A 23,501-nucleotide genomic window follows, 5' to 3' on the forward strand; every position below is an offset into this window, starting at 1 on the left:
TAACTGAGAACAAAAAACACTAGCATACATATAGGGGTAAAATTAAACTTAAGTTGTATGATGTTTGTACAAGTCAGACAGTATTATTGGAGGTTACTTGATCACAATTAAAAAATAAAATTCAATAGAAATCTGGTCCTAACAAAATAAAAACAACAATTATTAATTCATCTTAATCAATTTAATCAATAATTTCTTATTTAACATACAAATAAAAAAAATGTAGCTTTTCAATAGAAAAAATATTTTAAAATTTTCTTTAACCAAAAAAAGAAAAAAAATGAGTCAAGCCAATGAATAAATAATAATGAATAAATAATTGCAAGATAATAAAATGAAAAAAAAATGTTTGAGCACAAGTTCATTACAACTATTTTGTTATGTCAAGAAAAGGTCAAACAAATGATCAAAGAAATGTCTTTATATTCTCCCATATTTGTTAAATAAAACATTCACATTGAGGCCTGGTTCAAAGAGAAGAAAGGATCAGACTCAGTGGATAGATGTGGGATAAAGATGAACAGACTTCATCATTTCAGACTTGTCCTGAAACATTCCCTCTTATGAGTATACAAATATAATTTATTATTTAATGCAATTACTAATAAAAGGTATTTATATTATTAACTTTTACTATGGGTGTCCCCGTCAGACTTGGCGAGTCAAAGCTTGAAGAGCTGGACAAGTTCACGTACCTTGGCAGCATCATAACAAATGATGGAATTGCTTACCATGATGTAGCGTGCCAAATAGGAAAGGCAGGGAGCATTTTCCAAAGGCTGCAGCCTATTTGGACTAGCCAAGCCATTGGACTCGAGACAAAAATACACCTTCTCAACACAATCGTCATTCCAACTGCTACATATGCATGTGAGACGTGGAAGTCATCTGTCAAAATTGAGAAAAGACTAAATGTGGCTCAACAGAGATGGCTGAGACGGATTTTGGGAGTCAGTTACACAGACCGGATTTCAAACAAGGAAATTCTATGCCGAACTGGAAGTCTAACACTTAGTGAGGTTGTGACTGAGCGTCGCATGAGGTTTGCGGGACATGTTCTACGTCAAAATGAATTACACCAAGAGTTGCAATAACATGGAAGCCAAAACGAGGAAAGCGCAAACAGGGACGTCCTCGTATTACCTGGTGACACACCTTCATGGAGGACCTCAGAACAGTGGACACCAGGTGGGAGGAGGCTTCAGACATTGCCAGTGACAGATCATTATGGAGACAGCTTGCCGCCCAATGCGCCGAACAGCGCGGGAGGACCTAAGTCTAAGACTATGGGTGTAGCCATGAGTTTTTTTGTGGGTGGTGGGTAATTTTTTTTTCCTTTAAACACACATGCATATATATAAATAAATATACATAATTAAACTTCATTACATCCAAACAGTAGACACCTCTCCCTTGCCAGCTAGTGGGTCTAGGTGAGCGCCACCCTAGCGGGGTCTAAAGCAGAGCCTAAGCACCAAGCATTATTTCCTGTATTTGAAATTTTTAAAAATGCATATTCTGAGGTGTCTACAGTAAATTATCCTCCTAATCTTCTATTAAAAAACTGTAGGTCAATTATCAAATCCGCTATTCACTACAATTAATTAATGGAACCCAGCGACCAGTAGAAAAACAAATCAATGAGTGAAATGCCTAATTTGGGGTAGAGTTGAACCTCAATGATTGTATTGAATGAACAGGTCTGCAATTAACCTGAAAAATCCTCTGGAGGGGTGGTTTTTAAATCCCAAAATTGCCTATGCAATGGACTCAATTCATTCAATGTCCAACCGTAAGCAGGTCAAGTAGAAAAGATAAACCAATGTTTATACAGACATTAACATTTACCAGTTATATCACTTCCTAATGTTCCAGTCCTGGTTAAGACAAATTGTATTATTCAGCTATAACATAAACTTGACTAGAGTTAAGGAATGTTTGGTCCTTGTGCTGGCCTCAACATTGAACCAAAGCAAAGGTCATAGCCTTTTCCTTTTGAAATAACACTTCTCAAGACTTCAGTTCTTCAAGGGGATTCAATATCATGTAATTCTTATGCTGTTTGACAAATAAGGGTAATCTATACAAAAAAAAAAGGTAAATGCTACTTCTAATTCTTTTCTTTGTTATATTATACAATCTGGGAGGTTACTTTGTAGTAATGTATTAAGTGCTTCTATTTTAGTAAGGGAAGACAAGAAAAACAAAATTAATTGAAATCAATACGTGTTTGAATGAGCCAAATTGAAAATCATTTAACATTGAAAAAGTGAAATAAATTCAAGATTCATACTACCATATAATAATGTAGTTTGACTGCAGTTTTCATTCTTTTAATAAAAAAAAATCATGACAAAAGAGATTATTGGCATATTCAATTCAGTAAATCATTAAAGAAATTTGACATGTTTAAAAATATAGCAATTTAGCATTTCAATACATGCTGCAGTGCCCTCATAAATTCAATGTGTATTATGCTTCATAAAATATTTTCAGAAAAAAAAAAAATTAAAGTCAATGCCATAAAATACAATATGCAATGACAATAAAAGCCTGAATGAACCAAAATGTCAGAAAAAAAACAACACCATCATACAAGTGTACAATAGTAGTGACAACACACATTTTTCTTTTTCAAAAGTCTATCCTGAGAAGAAATCCATCAGATTTGACACAAATTTTGTGAAACATCTGTGATAGCTTATAAACATTTGTAAAAATAAAAAATTGGAATTTACCACCATTTTTTTTTTTGTAATATGGTTTTATCTTTGAGCAACAAAAATATACAACCATGATATTTATTCAAAGGTCAAGGAAGTTGTTCAGCAAAATCTGAAGGTCTAGGTTACTTAATTCAAGGCAGGTAACTTGTGTTCTGACATTCATACACCATAAAATACACATTTAAATTTTTTTATTTTTTTACATAGAATTGATATTTTAAAATTAATTTTGGATTTAACAGTTTTCATGTTAGTAATAGTATTAACATTTCATCAATTCTGTTGCTGAGGAAAGTCAAGTGCAGCAAGGAATCAGATTTCTGGAAGCTCTTCAATTTATTGAGTTTTCTTTTTTTCTTTAGCCTCCTCTGTTGTGAAGGACATGCCATACTCATTGGTTCGACTTTTATCTACAGGATACAGCCTGAAAAACAAGATTTTGTTACAATAATAAAAAAAGGCTAAAATAAATGCTTAGGTCCTGTTTTAACTTTTATAAGTGTTGCTGGTTAATAACCAATCTTTTGTATAAATTTATGCTATTAATATTGCAAACAATATATCCAACAGACAGGCTTTCCAAAATTTAGCCTCATTCACATAGCTTTTATGTGTTTTAAAAAAATCTACTTGCTTTTTGGTTTACTGCCAATGTATTTGCAACTTAATTTACAAAAATAAAAAAAAAACAGGCAGAAGAAAATAAAAACATAACAGGCTATTTGGAGAGTCGACAATCATGGGCAGTTGCAGTTCATCATCATATGGGAAAATATTTATTTAAAAACAATATCAGAAAATTTTAATCATGTTTTCTCTTTAGCTAAGTGCTGGAGACTGTAACTGTATCATTGCAGTGCATGTGTATAATATAAAACACTACTTATTAATTGTTTTAAATTATTTTCCATTTATATGCATACTAAATAGATTTTTTTCTTTTAAAAAAAAAAACTTAACTTTTTTTTTATATATATAGGTAGTTAGTATTACAAATTTAATAGAATTTAAGAAAAATATTTTCGACAAAAACTAAAATCGTTTACATAAATAACTTTAACATATGGTAAGAATTCACCTCCCTTACTTAATAGTCTCCCTGTTTTTTACTATTAATAGTGAAAAGTTGTAAATGGTTAATTTTTATGAAAAAAAAACTGCTTGCATAGTTGATTTTAAAAATTAAATTTTTCACTTTGAAAAATGAATAAAGTAGCCGTTGCATCAGAACTTTGAAATGATCTAAAATATCATGATGTCGGATTTTCAATATCTTTTCTAGTTTATGAGATCTAAATGGGACAGACAGATAGATGGACGGACAAACAGACAGACCACACAAACTAATAGCATCTATTCCCCTTGCAGCTCCGCTAAAAAAAACAAAAAAGGAAAAAAAAAAAAAAAAGAATATTAAGATTTTTTCAACCTCCTTAAATAAATGTTTATCTTTTTAAGGAATATGTCTACAATTAAATGTAGTTTACTAGCAAATAAAATTACAATTAGTAAGTGCCAACTTACCACCTCTGGTACAGATAAAGAACAAAAACTAAGTCATCTCTAAAACATGCCAACCTATGAGCTGTTGGCATGGTGATGATAAAAGCAAATACATCATCTATGAATGTATTGAAGGCCTTGAAAATAGCAAACAATAATAAACACATCAAACAATATGCTATATAAATAAACACTTAATCAATTTAAAAAATGTATGTAAGAAATAGTAATAAATATTATTTTTAAAATACACTAAAAATATCTAGACAAATATAATATACCTTATACATAAAAGCTTTCCAAGGTAAATGAGCAACAGATTTCAACTGAAAGAAAGAATAATAAATTGTTAAATTGTTTGTATTTTCCAAGAACTGGAAACAATTTATGAGACTTGGAACCAAACTTTTGGTTTAAAGGTCATAAGGATGGACAGAATAGAGAGAATCAAATAGGATTGACTTTAAATTTGGCTACATTCATTTCAAACAAATGTTTCTTTTCTGCATGTGTCATTGTTTCTAAAGACAATAAATTGTTTTTTGCTATTTGATTTTGTCAGTTCAATTGCACATACATATCCACAATGCTTTAGGGCCTAAAAAGTATCAAATGTTAGGTGATGAGTGAAGATATACACATGTAAATATATTGAACTCCTATGTATATCAAACAACAGAAGCCTACAATGATCTGAACATGGCATTACTTTTTGTTTCAGGAAGAACAACATTTGCAAGGTGTAGTTAAACAAATTAGGATGAAATGAATCATATTAAAAATTTAATTTGGTAATTATTCTTAGAGAAATTTTAAAATTGTTTTGAATTGTTTAATAGCATTTTTAAGACTGAAAATTCCTTAGCAATCCTGCACTTTCTGTTGTTTTTTAATTGAAATACTTTTATTTTGTACAGACTAATTACAAACATTTTTTTATTGGATATAAAAGAATGATTTCTTTGATTGACACAGATGAGACCTTGCAGTACAGTGTGACACATTTTATAACAGAGGGTCACAAGGTTATAATAAAACCAACCATATAAAGAGGGTCACACAATGCCATTATAAAACTGATCTATCTTATATAAAGGGGTCACAAGGTCATAATAAAACTGACTAACCCTAGGGAGTCACACAACATCATTATAAAACTGACCAACCTTATAATTGACAAACAATTGTGGTAACATAAAGAGAAAGCCAAAAGCATACACTCCTGTAAATAGAAAATATGTAGAATTGTATCATGTTGGATTGATTATGGTTATAAACAAATAGAGTATAAGAAGAGAAACTCAAGAAATTACTAGCTACCTTAACTGTTTGTTATTTTATAAGAAAAAAAAGGACTACTTGTTGGTTTAGATGTTTGTACAATTAATTATTAGCTTGTCTGATTACAATGTTAATAACTATATCTATATCTGGATAAGTGTCAACATGTAGCTCATTTTTAAAAGTGATTTTTTCTTTAAAAAGAAACTCTGGTGGTTTTGACAATATTTTATATGTGTTTTGATTTACAGAAATTGTATATATTATTCTTTTTATTTTATTTTCAATATTAACTTAACAATTGATGTTTTTCTGATGAAATTTTCTGCGCATCTAAAACATCTGGATTTTCACTGGGTTTCTATGTGACGTCATACAAACCTATTAATTTAATTTATTGACTTACTGTATAACAGAAAGCCATAAAGTAAAGTTTACAATTAGATCTTGTAAGCAAAGAAAAAAATATGTAGATCTACAAGTTTGACTAACCATAGCAGTGTGTATTTTCTGGCTTGACCACACAACAAACACTATCACTTGGTTGTCTTGTCATCCATTACGATAGTCTAGGCTAGCCTTACACTGATCAGTTTGTTAGAATCAGTCAGACACACGATCTATTTACTTTTTGGAACAGGGAGGGGTGTAGATGAAAATATTTTTTTCTCGAGTTATTCTAATACATTTAGATCTATATACATTTACAGTAGCTATGGACTAGGTTATCACTTTGTAAAATGTTTTTTGTAAAATGTTTTACATGCTTCGGATGTTCCTTCAGAGTTGAAGATAATTTACTTCCTAGTCCAAACCTCCCGCAGGATGACGGGGATGGGAACGGGCAGGGTTTGAACACGGGACCATCAATAAATCTAATCGACAGTCCAGCGCGCAAACCGCACGACCAGGCAGCCATCACTAAGCCTAGCAACCACTGTAAGAATGAAGCAATACAATTGGTTTGATCTCGATTTGCTTTCAGTATTGTTGAGGGAAGTGACGTATGCCTAGCTTAAAAACTAAATCTAAAAAAACTCATTTTTTTTAGATGTCAAGAATTTACTAATTTATTAAATATAAATGTTTCTAAGTATTTAAATAAAAAATGATAAAATGTTTATTATTACAACTTTTTACGCAGAATTTAAATATGTCAATATTTCAGAGTTTTCCTTTAATTCAAATGATTACATGTTTTAATTCATCTTTAAATATAGCTGTGTGACTATTGTTTGTTTAAATTGTTTAGTGACTATTTGTCTGTATAAATGTACCAATGATTACTAGTTACTTGAGTTATAAAATTAGAGTTTGTATGGGGTGTAAATTGTTTAATCAATTAAATTTTTGTGTTTATATTAGTTGATATATTTACCATTCACAAGGCTAGTAATGCTCCATGAATACCAGCTAGAAAAGAAATCAATCAATGATTACATAAAGGAAATCAATCAATGATTAGATAAAATTAATCAATTAATTAAAATTAATGATTACATAAAGGAAATCAATGATAAAAACAGTCAATAATGACACATTTTTAAAAAGAAAATAGATAAACTTATTTCGGAGGGAAGAGAGAAAAAAAATTTAATTTCATATTATAAATGCTCTTTTACTGATCCCAGCAGACTTGGGTACTATTTGCAACAAACAATAGAAAATAATAATTATAGCTTTTATATAGCGCTACTATCATGCTTATAGCATGCTCAGAGCGCTTTGGTCCAATCTTATTTGTGGAACAGTTGGGGGGGGGGGAGAATCCATGCTGCCTTAGGTGCTTGGTAAATACAACTCTGCTCGAGTCGGGTGTCAAACCTCAAGCCCCGTACATAAGTAGCCAAGACAAGCCAAGTTCAAGTTCTCTACCACGCTTCCAAATATAATAAGAAATGTAAGGCTTCATCAAAGAGAATGAAATCATTACTCAAGATTTATATTCTATCCATCCTTAGAATAGAACCCTGGCAAACAACAGCTTTGTCTGCATTACATGAGGCACAATATGTAGGTCCCAACTGGGTTTGCGTGGTCATGTAAAACACTTAATCTTTGGAATCAAGGATAATGCCTTATTATTAGTTCATACATATTTGTCATTGCAGAATAGCCTGTCTTATAGTTTTCAGTGAGGCCTGGCCTCCTTTTAGTGTTCATTTGAAATTCCTTCCTCCCAAAGGCTACAAAATAAATATCATCAATCCTTCTCAATGAAAAAGAAAAGCTTTCTAGCATAAAACTCAAATTACTTCACTTGCTATTAAAAGCATGGAAAAGAGAGATGTGACAAGCCATCACAGCACAGAGAGTGACCATGACAAAGTGAGCTATGTAATAATGTAGAGTGGCTACCGGTGGGTACCGGGGAAATAAAATACCCTGGGTGGACCAAAATCAAACCTGCTGCCTTGCAGGAAGTGGAGGGATCCACAAAGGCTAGGGCACCTTACCCGAAAATAAAGGCAGCTATCCAGAGAGCTGAAAGGGGCAGCCCCCCAGATGGTTATGAATGGGCTAACAACTCTGTCATATAAAAAATACTGTTACAAAAGCTAATACACACAAGAAAACCTGGACAGATCTCAACGGAAAACGACCTAGGCCTGGAAAAGGACATGATTTTTGTTTTGCGATGGATAGATGATGTGGAAGCAGATCTGAAGCAGCTTGGGGTTAGGACGTGGAGACAAAAGGCCCAGGAGAGATCTGAATGGAAGGATGTGTTAAAGCAGGTCAGAGCCCTCCATGGGCTGTAGCGCCACTGGGATGGATGGATGGATGATGGCAAAGATAAAGTGAGCTAAGTAATAACTTAGAGTGACCATGACAAAGTGAGCTAAGTAATAACTTAGAGTGACCATGACAAAGTGAGCTAAGTAATAACTTAGAGTGGCAATGACAAAGTGAGCTAAGTAATAACTTAGAGTGGCAATGACAAAGTGAGCTAAGTAATAACTTAGAGTGGCAATGACAAAGTGAGCTAAGTAATAACTTAGAGTGGCAATGACAAAGTGAGCTAAGTAATAACTTAGAGTGGCAATGACAAAGTGAGCTAAGTAATAACTTAGAGTGACCATGACAAAGTGAGCTAAGTAATAACTTAGAGTGACCATGACAAAGTGAGCTAAGTAATAACTTAGAGTGACCATGACAAAGTGAGCTAAGTAATAACTTAGAGTGACCATGATAAAGTGAGCTATGTAATAACTTAATAAGCTGATAACACTTTTGTCCTAAAGAGTTTGTTTAAGTTAATCATGCTTAAAAAAAATGAAATTACTTTCTATGTTGCACATATAGTAAAGAATAGATTGCTCCACCTATACACAGGGGATACAGTACATAGGACAAATATTTCATGGCCTGAAATAAAATAAAGGTAAAAATAGTTAGAGAAATGAAAAGCAAAATAACAAAATAAAGCCGAAATATTAAAACATATATTTAAATGCCTTAATCATCATCATCATCATCATCAAACTCCATTAGAGTGAGGGCTTGAGAGGCTCAAATCCTCTCTTGCAAAAGCCCTGGACAGAAACCCTGCTGTCTTGCGTAGTGCATGAATGTCGCCATACAGGTCGAGAATTTTGGGTTTCCCAGACCTGTCGAGACGGAGATCAGCAAGTCTGGGGCAGTCAAACAGAATATGAGGCACGGTTTCCTCTTCTTCCCTGCAGCGAGGGCACCGTGAATCGAAATTTGGCCATAGCCGCGAGAAATATGAGCCAACAGGACAGTGGCCTGTCCTGCACTGTGCTATAATAGCTTGCTCAGGCCTGGACAGCCTCCACCACGGGGAAGTGCGGTCAGGGCGCCTCATGCGCTCCCAGTCTCCACGGGCTTTTTGGGACTTGTCCCAGCACTCAAACCACTTTTCCATTTCTGTTTTTTGTATTATAGCCAGGGCTTGATGAAAGCTTACAGCCTGATCAGTGGGTGGAATTTGCCCTCCCTGGTGGGCCAAAGAGTCTGCTATTGTGTTGCCAGTCACACCTATGTGACTCGGTACCCACTGCATTATTACAGGGGTGCCATAGCGTTGTTTGATGTTATGTGAAGCCATGATGACAGTGTTGATATTGGGGGGCCATGGTCCGGGGCTTTGCAAATCATGTAGTACCGATTTTGAGTCAGTGACCACAACAATCTGTGTTGCCCTCAAATGTCCCTCGCCGAGTTGAGAGTCAATGACTTTTAAGGCTTCACAGACTGCCATGGTCTCCGCATCAAAACTGCAAACACTACCACATGGTCCAAAGATTTTGACTGTGTGAGAGCCAAAAATGCCTTAATGGATAATAATATTTCAGCATTTGAAATAGTTAGAAACTACTACATATCAAGCTTTTATGTAGCTCAAAAGATAAATGTGCTGTAAAAAATATATAGTTGAGTATAAATCATAAGAACAGCTTATTACTGTGGAACAATACAAAAGAAAATGTTAATGATTTATTTGCTTTTAGACTGGAAGAGATTTGAGGATAATAGAACAGATGATAGAATAGATAAAATGTGTACAATAAGACTGATGTATTTTCTGTAGTTTAGAATTACATTATGAAGAAATAAACAAAATACATTTGACATGGTTTTTAACACAAAAAAAGTTCATAGTTTCCTGATTTTTTTCTAAATAAAAAAATATACAAAAACATCAGCAAAAAATATGTTTGCATTCTTTGGCATTTTGCAAGATTTTTTATACAAAGCAATAAAATAAAAACATTAGACAAAATTAGGAAAACAAACCTGAGAGTCAAAAGATTCTGTTTCTTTCTCTTTTTCATTTGTATCATCAAACTGAAAGAAATCACTCATGTAACAATGAGTAAGTACTAGGCTTAAACAGACTTCACAGGAAGAAAAATATAAAAGTAATAAAAATCCCAAAAGAATATTTAAAAAAATTTTTTTTTTTCCTGAAATAACATGGGATGCTCAGCTCACTAATGTTTTTACATAAAAAGTTTTGATTATATGTTTCCATTAGTTTTGATTTCATTACAAAATATCATTAATTATATAAAAATTGTCAGTGTATTTTAATTGGGCTAATGGAAAATTAAATGATATTTCTTTATATTTCAAAATATCTAGAATGACTTCAAAATAAACCTATGAAGGTTCAATATTTTTTATACAAGATTATAACTTTCTAAATTGTTCAATTTTTGTTACAAATTGTTCAGTTTTTACTAGAGTTTTATTTTCAAATGTAATGTCCTGTACTGTAATGATGTTTACTGTATCTAGTAGATCTTGATACAAGCTCTGTAAGATCTGACTACAGTTTTCATAAGATCACTACAAAGTAAAAAGCTAAATACAATTGACTAACACAAATGTATAAATGAACAGAAAGTTTATTCTCAATTACAGAGTGAACTCAGACTGCTCTGTCAGTAACTAGATACACTCTTATAGAAGCCCAACATATTGTTATTCTATCAAGTTGCTATAATATTCTAATGTCACATCGCAATCATAATCTGTCTTCAGTAGTGTGCCGCATATTTCTACTTTAGTTATTTGATAAATTCCTATTATGCTACTAACAAAAGCTACCATTTCAACAATATCTGAAAACTGAGTGAAATTAAAAATTTTTGTTACTTTTCTATTGAAAAATGTGTAAACATAAAATTAGCAAAAAAGTCTAAAAAAAAAAAGATAACTATACTTACAATAAATGAAGGAATAAGGCCATTGAATTGAATTTTCACTTTCAAAGCTTTAGATACTTTCCAAAGCTGTATGTAGAGAAGAAAAAAATAACAATTGAGTCTGAGCTTTAACAGTACATTTTTTAAAATACTTTACATCAGACATTATAAGGGTAAGAGATTCCCCTTTCAGACCTTGCAGTCCATCACGATGCACATCTTATCTGGTTTCTATGTCCTACTGTCAGTAATCAAAAGTCCACCACAATAACCAACTTCCTTTACTTTCTTTATTTGTAGAAAGAGTGGAGATAAGGACATCCTTCAAATCCTGAAGTTAAGAATCCTAGTCCTCATTGGAATCAGAACTTGTGACCACAGGGTTCAGTGTTTAGCAACTCAGACACAATACCCTTTGTCTTACATAGAGTTTTTAATAGTTCCTTTTCATAATCATGAAATAATTAGAGAGAAAAGCATGAGCACAAAAAATTACCTCAATCAGCATGCCCACTCCAGTTGGTATCAAAACAAGAAGGCTAGTGTTCTCATTCATTAAATACAAAAATATGATGGCAGTAGATACACAGCGCCATATAACTAAAAGATTCAAAGAAAGAAGTAGCTATTAGCTTTAAGTGTTTTGAACCATTTGAAACAAGTTCATTAACATATGTCATTCAAAAGACACTTTCTGTAGCATAAACTGTACCTTTTTGGTAGAGGCTTTACTAGTAATTTAAAAATTGATCCTAGAAATAATCTCATGGTAGTGATGTACAAGAGAAACCCTAAGTCACTCATTGCATACTATCACAACCTTTCATTTCTACTTTGCTTTACATCACATCATCTTTTGAATGACTTTTTTTAAAAACATATTTAATACACCATAAATATTTAGTTTGTAGGGTTGAGATTTTTTTTTGTAATAATGTATGTTTTTAAAGTATATTGAATCATTACAATTACCTGCCCTTGTTGATAAACCAACCATATTTTTTTTCTCACGCCAATACATAACATCATTTTTAAATGCCAAAAAGTCAAATAGTATCTGAAATCAAAAAGATAAAATAAAAACAATAATACAAAGAGAGTTTGTTATCACGCAGACTCAAGAAGCCCCACCAACAGGTCCACTCATGGGTCCCAAATGCAGATACATAGACAGGTTTAAACATTTTCAGCAAGAATAGCAGAATCTATGAGCTACAAACTAACTATAACCAAAAATTGACTTGCATTAATTTTTTTTAATTAAATGGTTCGTTTTTAAAAGAAAAAAAGTAGCTAATGTACCTAAACTTAAATGTACCTAAACTTAGCAAGCCACAAAATATAGTGAGATCAGATTTTCAATAGATGTTCTAGTTTTTAAGATCTAAACATGACAGACTACACACAACTAAAAGCATCTCTTTCCTTTATGTGACAACCAACAAGTGATAATGAATACAGATACAAATGAATACAGATGAAAACCTTGCATGCTACATACTCTTAGCACATACTCTGATGTTAGCCCTAATCTACTGCAGGGTAAACTTTCAACTATAGACCATCACAAACTACACAAACAGAAAGCCATGCTATCAAGTGAAACATGTTCTTTATGTTTGAATATTTAAAATGCAGAAATGTGTAAGCCTAGGATAATGAAATAAAGAAGTGAAATAAAATTCAAACCTACTCACATGAAAAGCAGCTATTGTAAATGTCAAAAGTAAAATATACAAATGGTTATCCATAAAAATGCTTTTTATCTCATCAGTGTCTTTCTCTGTAAAACCTACAAAATTAAAATCAAGAAAATAAAATATAAAATCATAACAAACAAGTATGTCACTAAAAACTGAAGTTTTATTTTTAAAATATGAAACAAAATTTGCTGTGATTTTTTATTTTTTAACTAAATTTTCAGATGGATAAAAAGCACCTTCAGTAATGGCACAGTGAGAAAATAACCATTGGGGCAATAATTATTTGGAATAGGTTTTGAGAATCAAAAGTGCTATTTAATGGTACTATATTTATATGATCTATGTAACATTAATCACTAGGTTGTTGATCTGAGAGCTTGAGTTTCTATTACAATGAGTCTTGAAATTTTTATTTGAAATTACATTTGAACTGAATACCAAAAAGCAAAATGAAAACAATATCCCTGATTCCCTACTGCATGAGTCTTTAAAAAAATATTAAGGCAGAGTGCATCAAGCATATTAAGCTACTATAGTAACATGAAAACTAGCAGAAAATGAAGAATACAAACCTAATTCTCTAAGTTTTGTAAAGGAATGTCCAATGTTGATTAACAATCTCATTTTACCAAAAGATAAAGGATAATAAAATATAGTCAAAGGCTGGAATGAAGAATCTTTTTCTATGAGCTAAAAATAAAATAGGAAGAGGTTAATAACATTGAAAATGGCATTATAAATAAATGAAGAGGTACAATAGTATCCATTATAAAACCACAAACAATAAACAGTTCAATTGAAAAATAAAACTAACAGTTAGTTACCAATAAATCTTGAATTCGATAGCCAAATTCATTAATAAACACACTAGGATAATAAAACTTTCCATCTTGAGTCAGTCTGAAAAATATGTGGATCCTCTTAAAAAACAAAGTAACTTGAATAGTTTTGCTTTAAATCATGAAAAATTAAACCAATCTAATTTGCAATATGCCTTATCTTCTGACACTTTATTACATGTGAATGAGCTGTTAAAAGTAAAATGTCAATAAAAAGGTGAGTTTTGAATAGTTCAAGGTCCAACATACTTTGACTACTTTTTTATTGAAAATATCAAGTAGTAAAAGTGTTTGACTTGACTTTTTTTTTTCATAAGTGCTCTTCAAATATGGATAGATCTATGTTAAATGCTAACATGAATATGTCAAGGTCTCTAATAGATTTTACATAGAAATGTGAATAGAAAGTATCAACAGATTATATGATATTGTATAGAGAAATAGAAAGTATACAAATGTTTGAATACAGACCTAAATCTATGAAACATTTCTCCAGGAATTTTGGTACGATCAAGTTCAACCGTTTCATCAAGAATATTTAGGATTAATTTTGGTCTCCAATGTACATATGGTTTCTCAGATTTCAAGGATGATTTAAACTTTGTAGAATTCTCCTGAGAAAAACAAAATTGGTTTAAAAAAAAATAACCCACATATGTCGAAATACTCTAAGAACAGTTATGACTTCTATTTAAGGTTGAGCTTTAAAATAAGAAAAATATTCAATGAAAAGAATATATGTTATCTATTTAAGAATCCAAATTTGGCTAATGGAGTGGCAATGTGCAAGAAAGACAAACAAATACTGCAGGTAATATAAAAATAATGCTTGACATGATTAAACCTTCCAATAAAGTTGTTGATTTTTAAAAGTGCGGGCCAAAGTTAAACTTTATTTTTTATCTTCTTATCTTAAAAAAAATGATGTTACTTCAAAAAAGATGATTATGTCCTACGCATGTTCCCTAGATCAATCTAGTTATAGTGATAACAATATTTCTATCCTATTCCTATTCTATTTAATACCTGTGTTGAGCATCAATACTATTAAGGTGTTGATATTTGCTATATTAGTGATCATGTTGTTTTTTTCTCAAGTTATGTTTCTCTTTATGTTTCCTTAGCAGCTTAATGGATATTTCTTTATGTGTTGGCCTAACCAGGCTTGCGATGTGTTGAGTTAAACTATTTGTATTTCTCTATTGGAGAGATTACTGTTCATTTCACTTTATAAGTCACAACACAGGACATTCTGAATTGTGTTCATAAACAATCAGCAAAAAGTGCAGTAGAATCTACTATTATTAGTAAACATCTTATGATTTAGTTGCCAACCTAATGATCTGTTGTAATTTAGTCCTGGATTTTAATACCCCGTTCAGTTTGTATGTCTTGAGAGTATTAATGGCACTATCAGAACTAGCTTGTGCCTATGGACCACTATGGTGACCACTTGAATCAAATGTTGACTTTCCTCTGCAGTTTGGCTGACTGATAGAATCAGTACATTTTCAAATGCTGTCCCCCAAGCAATAGCAAAAATATTTACACCACAAATAGATGGGAGTCATCACTGAGACATTATTAGCTTTCTTACTGTAGAAACACATTGGGATGTGTTTAGTAAAGTGTTGTTTTTTTTTAAAATGAATTCAAGTGGGATTTGTTTATTTGCTAAAAAGATGAATTAATTTTAGCATTTATGAATTTTCCTGACTATTATTGCATTAAAAAAATTTTTTTTTTCAGTCTGATAAAGCTAATTAATGAATTATACTGTATATGATTAAGTGACTTCTGTTAATAATTGTTGCCCTTAAAAAAATCATTGATAAAAAAAAAAATATTGCTTTAACAATCAATGAATTTGTTTTACTTTAGAAACATTATAGAATTCTTTCTTAATAAGGTGTATTAAAAGTATTGATATATTACCTTACTGTTACTCCTGAGTAAATTAACAAATGAATCTTGTGGAATAGAAAATGTAGTAATCTCTGATACATCATGTGAAATAAATGAAGTTTCTGGTGACTGACCCCGAAGATATAAAAAAGCATGTACGTATAATGTGCCATTATTTCTAGTTGATTTTGGAATGCTTACATTGAAAGATCTGTAGAAACAAATTAATTTTTTTTCCATACAGAAAATGTACAACAACCCTTAACCTCCCTCCCCCCTCCACACACCCACACACACTTTAAATAAGTTTCAAGAAACTAATGAATGAATCAAACATACTTTTCAATATTCTGATCTATAGAGAATTCTTCATTTTTCCAGACGGTTGTCATGGTGCTTCTAGGATTTGTGCTGAGAGATGTTGAGATCTGAAGCTTTTAAAGAAATTAAAGAGAACCAATTATGATGTCTACATAAAAATACTTTTGACTTTATCATAACAACAATGTAACAGCCTATTAATAGAGCCTATAGATTAAATGCTATTCTATTTTAATAATTTGACACATAAAAAAAAAAGGCTTACCCCAAGTTTTGGTGACTTAGATAAATATGGTTTAATGCATAAATGTTTTTGAGTGCAGACAGGAGGTACAAATAATGTGTACATTGTGTATACAGAGTAGGAGATATAGCCTATAAAGATGGCAGGCAGCAGTTTGGTGAATACCACACTCAACATTATTGAATCTAGTTTTGGTACTTAACAGGAACAGAAAAGATCTGAAAATGAAACCAAAATTTTAAAAATGCTGGTACTCAACACTAACAAGTTAAATATAAAAAATACTTTTAAAAGCCTAGCTTATATTAAGTGACTTTGCATTAATTATTTTAAATCAATCATGGAGGACCTCAGAACGATGGACACCAGGGTAAGAGGAGGCTTCAGACATTGCCAGTGACAGATCTTTGTGGAGACAGCTTGCCACCCAATGCGTCAAACAGCACAGGAGGACCTAAGTCTAAGTAAGCTTTGCTTTTCCTTTTGTTGGAAGAAATGGGGGTAAAACTTCCCATCGAACAATTTTTGAAGAATGTTACGCAAGTGGTAATCAGCTCACAAGGTTACCACCAGCTTGATGGTGTCGGTAGTATCATGTAATAGTTTGTGATACATAAAGTCATTCTCTAATGACATGAAAACTCTGGATCTATATTATGTAATAATATAATAAAATATTATAAAAGGCTATAAAAAAATAATGAGAATGAATTAATCTTTATCTTTTTAATTTGTTTTTTTTTTTTGTTTGTGAGGCTTAACAAATGTATGGTTTCCTATATACATATATTTTTGCAGACACTATTTTATTTTTATTTGTAATGCTTTATTATAGATCTATTTTTAGAAGGGTATTATAGTGGATCAAATTATTAATTTAATGTAATTACTTTAAATTAAACTAATCGTAATAGGTTTCTGTATATGTGCATCATATTCTTTATTTTATTTTAAAATTAAATTAAACTTAATGGGTTTCTTTATAAGTGCAGATATTTATCTGAAATCCATGCGTTTTCAATAACAGTAGCTAGATGTTTATGAAGAGTAGTATGTTGCCTAACATGTGTGCTCACCTCTCCTCCTTTCACATTCTGAACTTAAAACCAGACAACCGTGAAGTTACTGGCATTTTAACTAAAATGTAACTATTTTTTTTTAAATATTTAAATCCAGTAGAGGAGACATAGGCTATGCTATACAATACAAAGGCTCATTGCTGGTGATTGCTATATTAATGTAAATAAAATAATTCGCAGTTGCACTTAAACCTAATTGGTTAAATGAATGTAGAGATGAAAGGTAGACCTAAACTAGAAGATGTAAAGATAGAGATAGATAGAGTTAGATAAGTTAGACATAGAGAGGATAGATAGATATAGAGAGAGTTAGATAGATAAGTTAGAGAGGACAGATAGATAGATAAATAGAGAGAGAGATAGGTTAGAGAGAGATATGTAGATTTTATTTATTTTTTTAGCTAATTATTTGAATAATTAAAAAAAAAGTTTGTTTATTTAAGCTGTAAAAAAATCCCATTTGTATAGTCATTTGAAACATTTTCTCCATTTCATATTAATTTGATACGCATGCTTTACTGCGCCATCGGTCTTGTGTCTTACCGCAACCGACGAAAAATATCTCTGTTGTCTCAGCGCAATATTTTTTCTCACGTCTGCTATCCAACCCGTCCAAGTGTTATATTTTATTCATTTAGTAATTGCGCTTATCAGCTAAAAATTATTTAATAAACTATTCATATAGCTAACTATTTTCGATACATTATCGCTGGCCTAGAGTTTCGAGAGACTGGATCAAGGACAGTGCCCAGTGATTCCTTAGTAAACACAATAAAAAGACAATGTGATCTATTTTGAAGTTCACTTAGTTCACTAAACAATGACAACATACTTGGATAAAGGGACCTCCTAATTGTAAGGTATAGATAAAAAAATACATCACAAGCTTGCGACAAGAGCATTATTTAGTGTTTTTTTTAAAGGGGTAGACTAATGTTTTCCTTTTGAAGAATAAAAATTCTAAAAATCTAGAATATGAAAATTATCAGAGTTCACCTGTATATGCCCTTCCACCCCCTGATAGAAAAAGATGTGGCCAACATAATGAACATTCGCATTTACTTTTCCCCTACACATATCCAATATTTATTAGAGTTTTATAAACAGTTACAGATATCTGATCCTTGCACTGAGTTAGTGCCATAAAAAAAAAACACATATATACTGTAGACTCTGGAAGGAGCCGAGCAGAAAATGGAAGAGATATAGGAAGCAGTAGCGGCCTTAGGGTGTGGCAAGTGGGGCAACCGCCTCAGGCCCCACGCCTGAGGGGGGCCCCGTGATCAGAGATTTTATTGTGCGGCCATGTCGTGCCCACAATCCCCCATTATATCACAAGAGCTAGAGTCTACATAGTAAAGTCACTAACAACACAATCTATTTACTGTTAAAAATGGTAAAAATTTATTAATTCAACAACAATCTGTTGTAAATATTATATATTCACAATCTCTCTGTCCTATCACAAATCAAATCAATCGCAAACAACTCCACCTCCAGGACAAAGCCCAGTACCTTCCAAGGGTCAACATTATCGAAACAGTGTTTTTAAGTTATGTGCTCTAAAATATTTTCCCCCTAATATCCTGGTATCTGGGGCAGTGAGACAAGAGTCACAGTACTCACAAAGTGGGGGCTCCTTTCTCTTTGATTCTTGCCAAGACATAAATCTGGGGCAAGTAGTTTTTTGTTGTTGTTTTTTTTTCTGTTGTCCATAAACTATTGTGGTAGTTTAACACTTGTGCTCCCCAGCCGCCATCGAGCCCAACAAGGGGTCGAGCCATTCGGATGTCCAGAATGAGCCTGCCAGGGCTACACTGGTGTCCGAAACAGCAGCTCCCTGACTGACCCTCTAGGTTGATGACCTATATTGGTAGCTCAGCACTACAAGACGGTTGAACCACAGCGGGCCATCTGGGCTACAGGTCTAGAGGAACTTAGAGCCAAATTAGCTTATCCTCGGATAGGAACCTACTCAAATACCAGGATAACAGTGATATAAAAGAAGTAGGCCACTTTTGAGCTAAGCAAAGAGGAGTGCAGTTTAACGTTATGTCTCACGACGATATTGTTACAGCGTTAGAGACAGATTAGCCTGTTAGCGTGATGTGGTACGGTATACATGTATATAGCCTACCCTTACGACTCAGGGCCCCGTACAAGACACCTGTCCAGGTCCCCGCGCATTGCTAAGGCCAGCCCTGATTGGAATTTTTCCATTCACTCCAAGCACACCAAAAGTTACCTAATTTAGTTGGCGTCTATAAACATTTGCATTTTATACTAGGTTAACAAACTAGAAAACTCACAGCTTTGAAGACATTTTATAATAGAGTTTTTTCGAGGTGGTGCTTAGTTTATTTCGGCTTAGCTTAGTCGAGGAGAAGAAAAAAATCTCAAATATTTGGAAGTAGCCTACTCCATAAAAATTGCACTTAACCAAAACAATAAAGAGCTTGAAACATCAAACAGCGGACCTGGAAGAAGATGGATCTCCAGCTGTTTGACGCCAGGACTATCCACCATCACCACCATCAGTAAATGGAACGTCAGGAACATTTACGAGACTGAGAAAACTGCAGTAGCAGCAAAGATGAGAAACATCAACCTCGTCATCTTAAGAATCAGCGAGCCAAGATGGACTGATTGCGGAAAGTTAGCAATGAATATGCCACATTTCTTTGCAATCCTGCATTCAACATCACAAGATAGGTCCTCTTCTGGAACCTCCAAGGAAAGAGAAAGAGAGATGGTCCAGAAATACATGTCGCCGAGATTAGGATGCAGATGCCAAGCCTCTCGCCCAGAAGGACAAGAGACAGCTGGCTGGTGTCCTATACCCCAGACAGAGATGAGATGTCAAATAAGTAGGCCTATGAATTGCGATACATTTCTTTAGGAATTGATATAAAGAGACTTGTGGCTCCTATTGAGTGTCTTGACACACCAGCTCACATCCGTTAGTATAACCATTGTCATTTGAAAAAGTAAAGAAAACTAGAACAGATGCAAAATAGAGCCGTGAGATGTATAACAAATGAATAAATTCACATTTGACTACAGTTACACCATTAGTAAATTCACTAAATTTAGAAATATTTCAGGACAGAAGACTAAAAAGTAAAAGTAGCAACAAATAAACAAAACAAAACCACTGAACCATAATTTACAAATACAAAAAAAAAACACAACCTAATAAAATACCCAGAGGGATTCAAAGATAAAGGCACTTTTCTTATTTCATATGCTTGGACAAATGTATTCAAGTGCTCCGTATTTTACTGTGACTGAGCAGGGAATGAGATATAAACTGCGTTTCATCACCAATATACCCAATAAAATCAGTTGTTTCATAATGCTCTTGCTCATTTTTTTTTTAATATTCCAAATCAACGTTTTGACTTGGAAGATGGTGAAGAACTTTTTAATATTCAAACCATTTAGAGTGCGAAGAACTGCAAGCCTATTATTAGACGTACATGGTTGGCCATCATCATGTCATCTCTGCTGTGGTCTCTTATGGAACATAAGCCACCAACCAGCTTCTTCCAGGAGTCTCCCCAACTGTCCCCATGTCTTGCCCATCCTCTTTCAAATCGCTGCGCCATGTATACCTGGGCTGTCCCTCTCTTTCTCTTTTTAGGTCTGTTGAGTATGATGGTAGTCAGTCTGTTGTAAATGTTATCCTTCTCTTCCTCTTCACTGTCAATTGTTGGGACGTTGCATAATACAATACCTAAGTTAATCCTCTTCTTCACTGAGTGGAATGAGGCTGTTATTATCCGTGGTCCATGCACTTCCCATCCTATAAGTTCTCTCTGAGCCCTCGTAAACAGCATCAGGACTACTCCCTGGGTGCTCATGTGCATAAAGTGTAATTCTTGGAGGATCATGTTTCAAATCAGGAACTTTGAAACTGGACAATACACAAAGTATCAATCCTTTTTTGACACAGAAGACCAAGTTGGATTGGATATGTCCCCCCACATGCCAGATGAAAGAATTCCTAAGAACATCCTATATGCTGAGCTTGTGAAGATCCAAGAAACATACAAGATATACCAACAGAGAACTCTGACGACTACATGTATAAAAAATATTTTGAGAAAATCACGCAGGATGGACAAAAGAACAAACTGAGCGTGCTGGTACTAACCTCGCCAATAGCAAAAAAAATTAAGCAGCCATAAAGAAGGGGATGCAAAAGAAAGCAGCCCTGTTAGATAACCCTAAAACAGGAGCATTCAGATGCACTAAATTTGAAAATGAGAGTTTTATTATCAAAACCATCTTTTGGACTTTTGGTAGTTTTAACTTTAAAATCACCTGGAGGGCTGGAGGGGGTTTTAAATGCAAAACCCTCTGGAAGGGGGTTTGAAACTCAAAATCCCTCTTGACTACGCTCAACTCCTCAAGTCAAGGAATATATATATGATATAGACAGTGACAATCATTTATATCTATAAGTCTAAAACAGTAAATCACTTCATTTTTTTTGTTTGTTATTTTATTGAAGAAGGGGTTTTATTAGACTTAGTTCTAATTTCAAAAGACAAAACTAGATAAATCTTGATTAATCGACTCTAGAATCTAGATTAGAACAGTTACTAGAATCTAGACCTAGTCACCGTTACTACTAGCCTAGTGTAGATAATATGTGAAAATCCGTAAAACCAGAAGTAAAAAAATGGCGTCAAAACTTGAGTTTCGTTTTTCTTACTTTCTGTACTTAGACCCTTGATTGAAATCGATTATGATTTTAAATCCATTGAAATCGTTGCCAAAATGGGTGAATATGGATACATTTTATATTGATTGAGGAACATTTCTTTTTCATATGTGGACTTTAAAAAAGTAGATATAATAATTATGCATGTGTCTAAATAGTTTTAAAAGAGTTTTAATGGTTCAATCTATTTTTTTTTATAATTTTAAAGCCAATTTGAAAAATAATTGTTTCAGATGATTTGATCCCACTTTTATATATTTTGTTATTTTCTGCCATCACAAAGCCGCCATTTTGTCCACACCCCTCTGACATTTCTTGTAGCTCTAGACCCGATAATTTGTTTATTTCATCAATATTTACATTCTAAACAAGTGGAGTTCATAAATATAAATGAAATCACATTTGTGAGCTAGAAATTTACTACGAATACTAGATCTATGTCTACAATTAAATTTCTTATATAATAAGTAGATTTATCCTCTACGAAATTCAATTCCAATTTTTTAACTTTTTGAGCGGGTGGTGTGTCTCGCTGGCTGAGCGAGCGAGACGCTCTCATCTTACATGCTCCATGTCGACCATGTCAACCAATGCTAGGTCAAAACGCCAGAAAAAAAAAATCATAACTTTCTAACTGTTCAACTTAAAGTCATAATTTATACATATACACCATTGCCATTGGAAAGTTCTTTCAAAGTATTTTAATGATGTACTAACGAAAAATTGATAAATTTTTTATTTCACATCCCTACTCCTACCTATTACCTAGTGAGGTCCTAGTCGTCCTAGATTTAGAATTCTAGATCTAGTATCTCTAGTCACTCTAGCTAGATCTAGATCTAGTACTCTAGAGTAAAATTATATAAAACTAAAAAGTCAAAAGTATTGGTTTAACATTAAATCATTAAAATCTCACCTAGGCCATAGGCTAGGCCTAGCTAGCAAGACTCCTAGACTCAACAAATTCTGAAATTGTCAATAAACTAAACAATTTTTTTATTAAAAAAAGCAAAAACTGTGTGTGTACGGGTACTGTATAAAATTAAAGTGTATACTGAGTATACACTATATATTCTAGAGTCCTAGATCTAGTAAGACTACTCAGACTAGTACTAGAGTCAGAGTCTAGAATCATATTATAATTATTATTATTTATTATAGACTAACTAGATCTTAGATCTAAATCTTAATATTATAATAATTATAGTTTATAGATAGATCTAGATCTATAGTCAACAATCTTATCTTACGCCGGCAATGCCGCAATCAAATGGTAGCCAAAGAACCTAGATCTAGATATGTATATATATATATATATATTATATATATCACTAGTCTCTCAAAATGTTAAATCTTCTATTACTGGAAATTATTTAAAGCCTAAATCTAGTATTAAGGTTTTTATATTTGCCGATAGATACAGTTTGACCTAAGAAATCATGATCTAGAACTAGATTCTAGATTCTAGTCTTTAAAAATATACTTATAGATCTATT

At 32.7% G+C, this 23,501-nt stretch overlaps 1 protein-coding gene across 3 annotated transcripts; it reads right to left on the minus strand.

Moving 5' to 3' along the window:
- Positions 1-166: 166 nt before the first annotated feature.
- On the minus strand, positions 167-23,318 carry LOC106079316 (lipid scramblase CLPTM1L-like). Of its 3 annotated transcripts, none has more exons than XM_013240464.2 (18): positions 23,256-23,318; positions 16,219-16,415; positions 15,972-16,066; positions 15,663-15,843; positions 14,199-14,341; positions 13,713-13,788; positions 13,461-13,578; positions 12,883-12,977; positions 12,158-12,242; positions 11,682-11,785; positions 11,207-11,272; positions 10,272-10,322; positions 8,797-8,879; positions 6,889-6,923; positions 5,396-5,451; positions 4,511-4,555; positions 4,251-4,366; positions 167-3,150 (listed from the first exon to the last, which is right to left on the minus strand). In XM_013240464.2, the coding sequence occupies exons 2-18, from the start codon at positions 16,372-16,374 to the stop codon at positions 3,063-3,065; spliced, it is 1,593 nt and encodes a 530-aa protein (XP_013095918.2). In that variant the 5' UTR covers positions 16,375-16,415; positions 23,256-23,318; the 3' UTR covers positions 167-3,062. The 3 variants fall into 3 exon arrangements, with proteins under 3 accessions (XP_013095918.2, XP_055892309.1, XP_055892310.1); XM_056036334.1 differs by lacking the exon at positions 23,256-23,318 and adding an exon at positions 22,922-22,967; XM_056036335.1 differs by lacking the exon at positions 23,256-23,318 and having other exon boundaries at positions 14,199-14,338.
- Between the last annotated feature and the right edge of the window lie 183 nt (positions 23,319-23,501).

This window comes from Biomphalaria glabrata, chromosome 7 (assembly GCF_947242115.1).
Source record: "Biomphalaria glabrata chromosome 7, xgBioGlab47.1, whole genome shotgun sequence".
NCBI lineage: Eukaryota > Metazoa > Mollusca > Gastropoda > Planorbidae > Biomphalaria > Biomphalaria glabrata.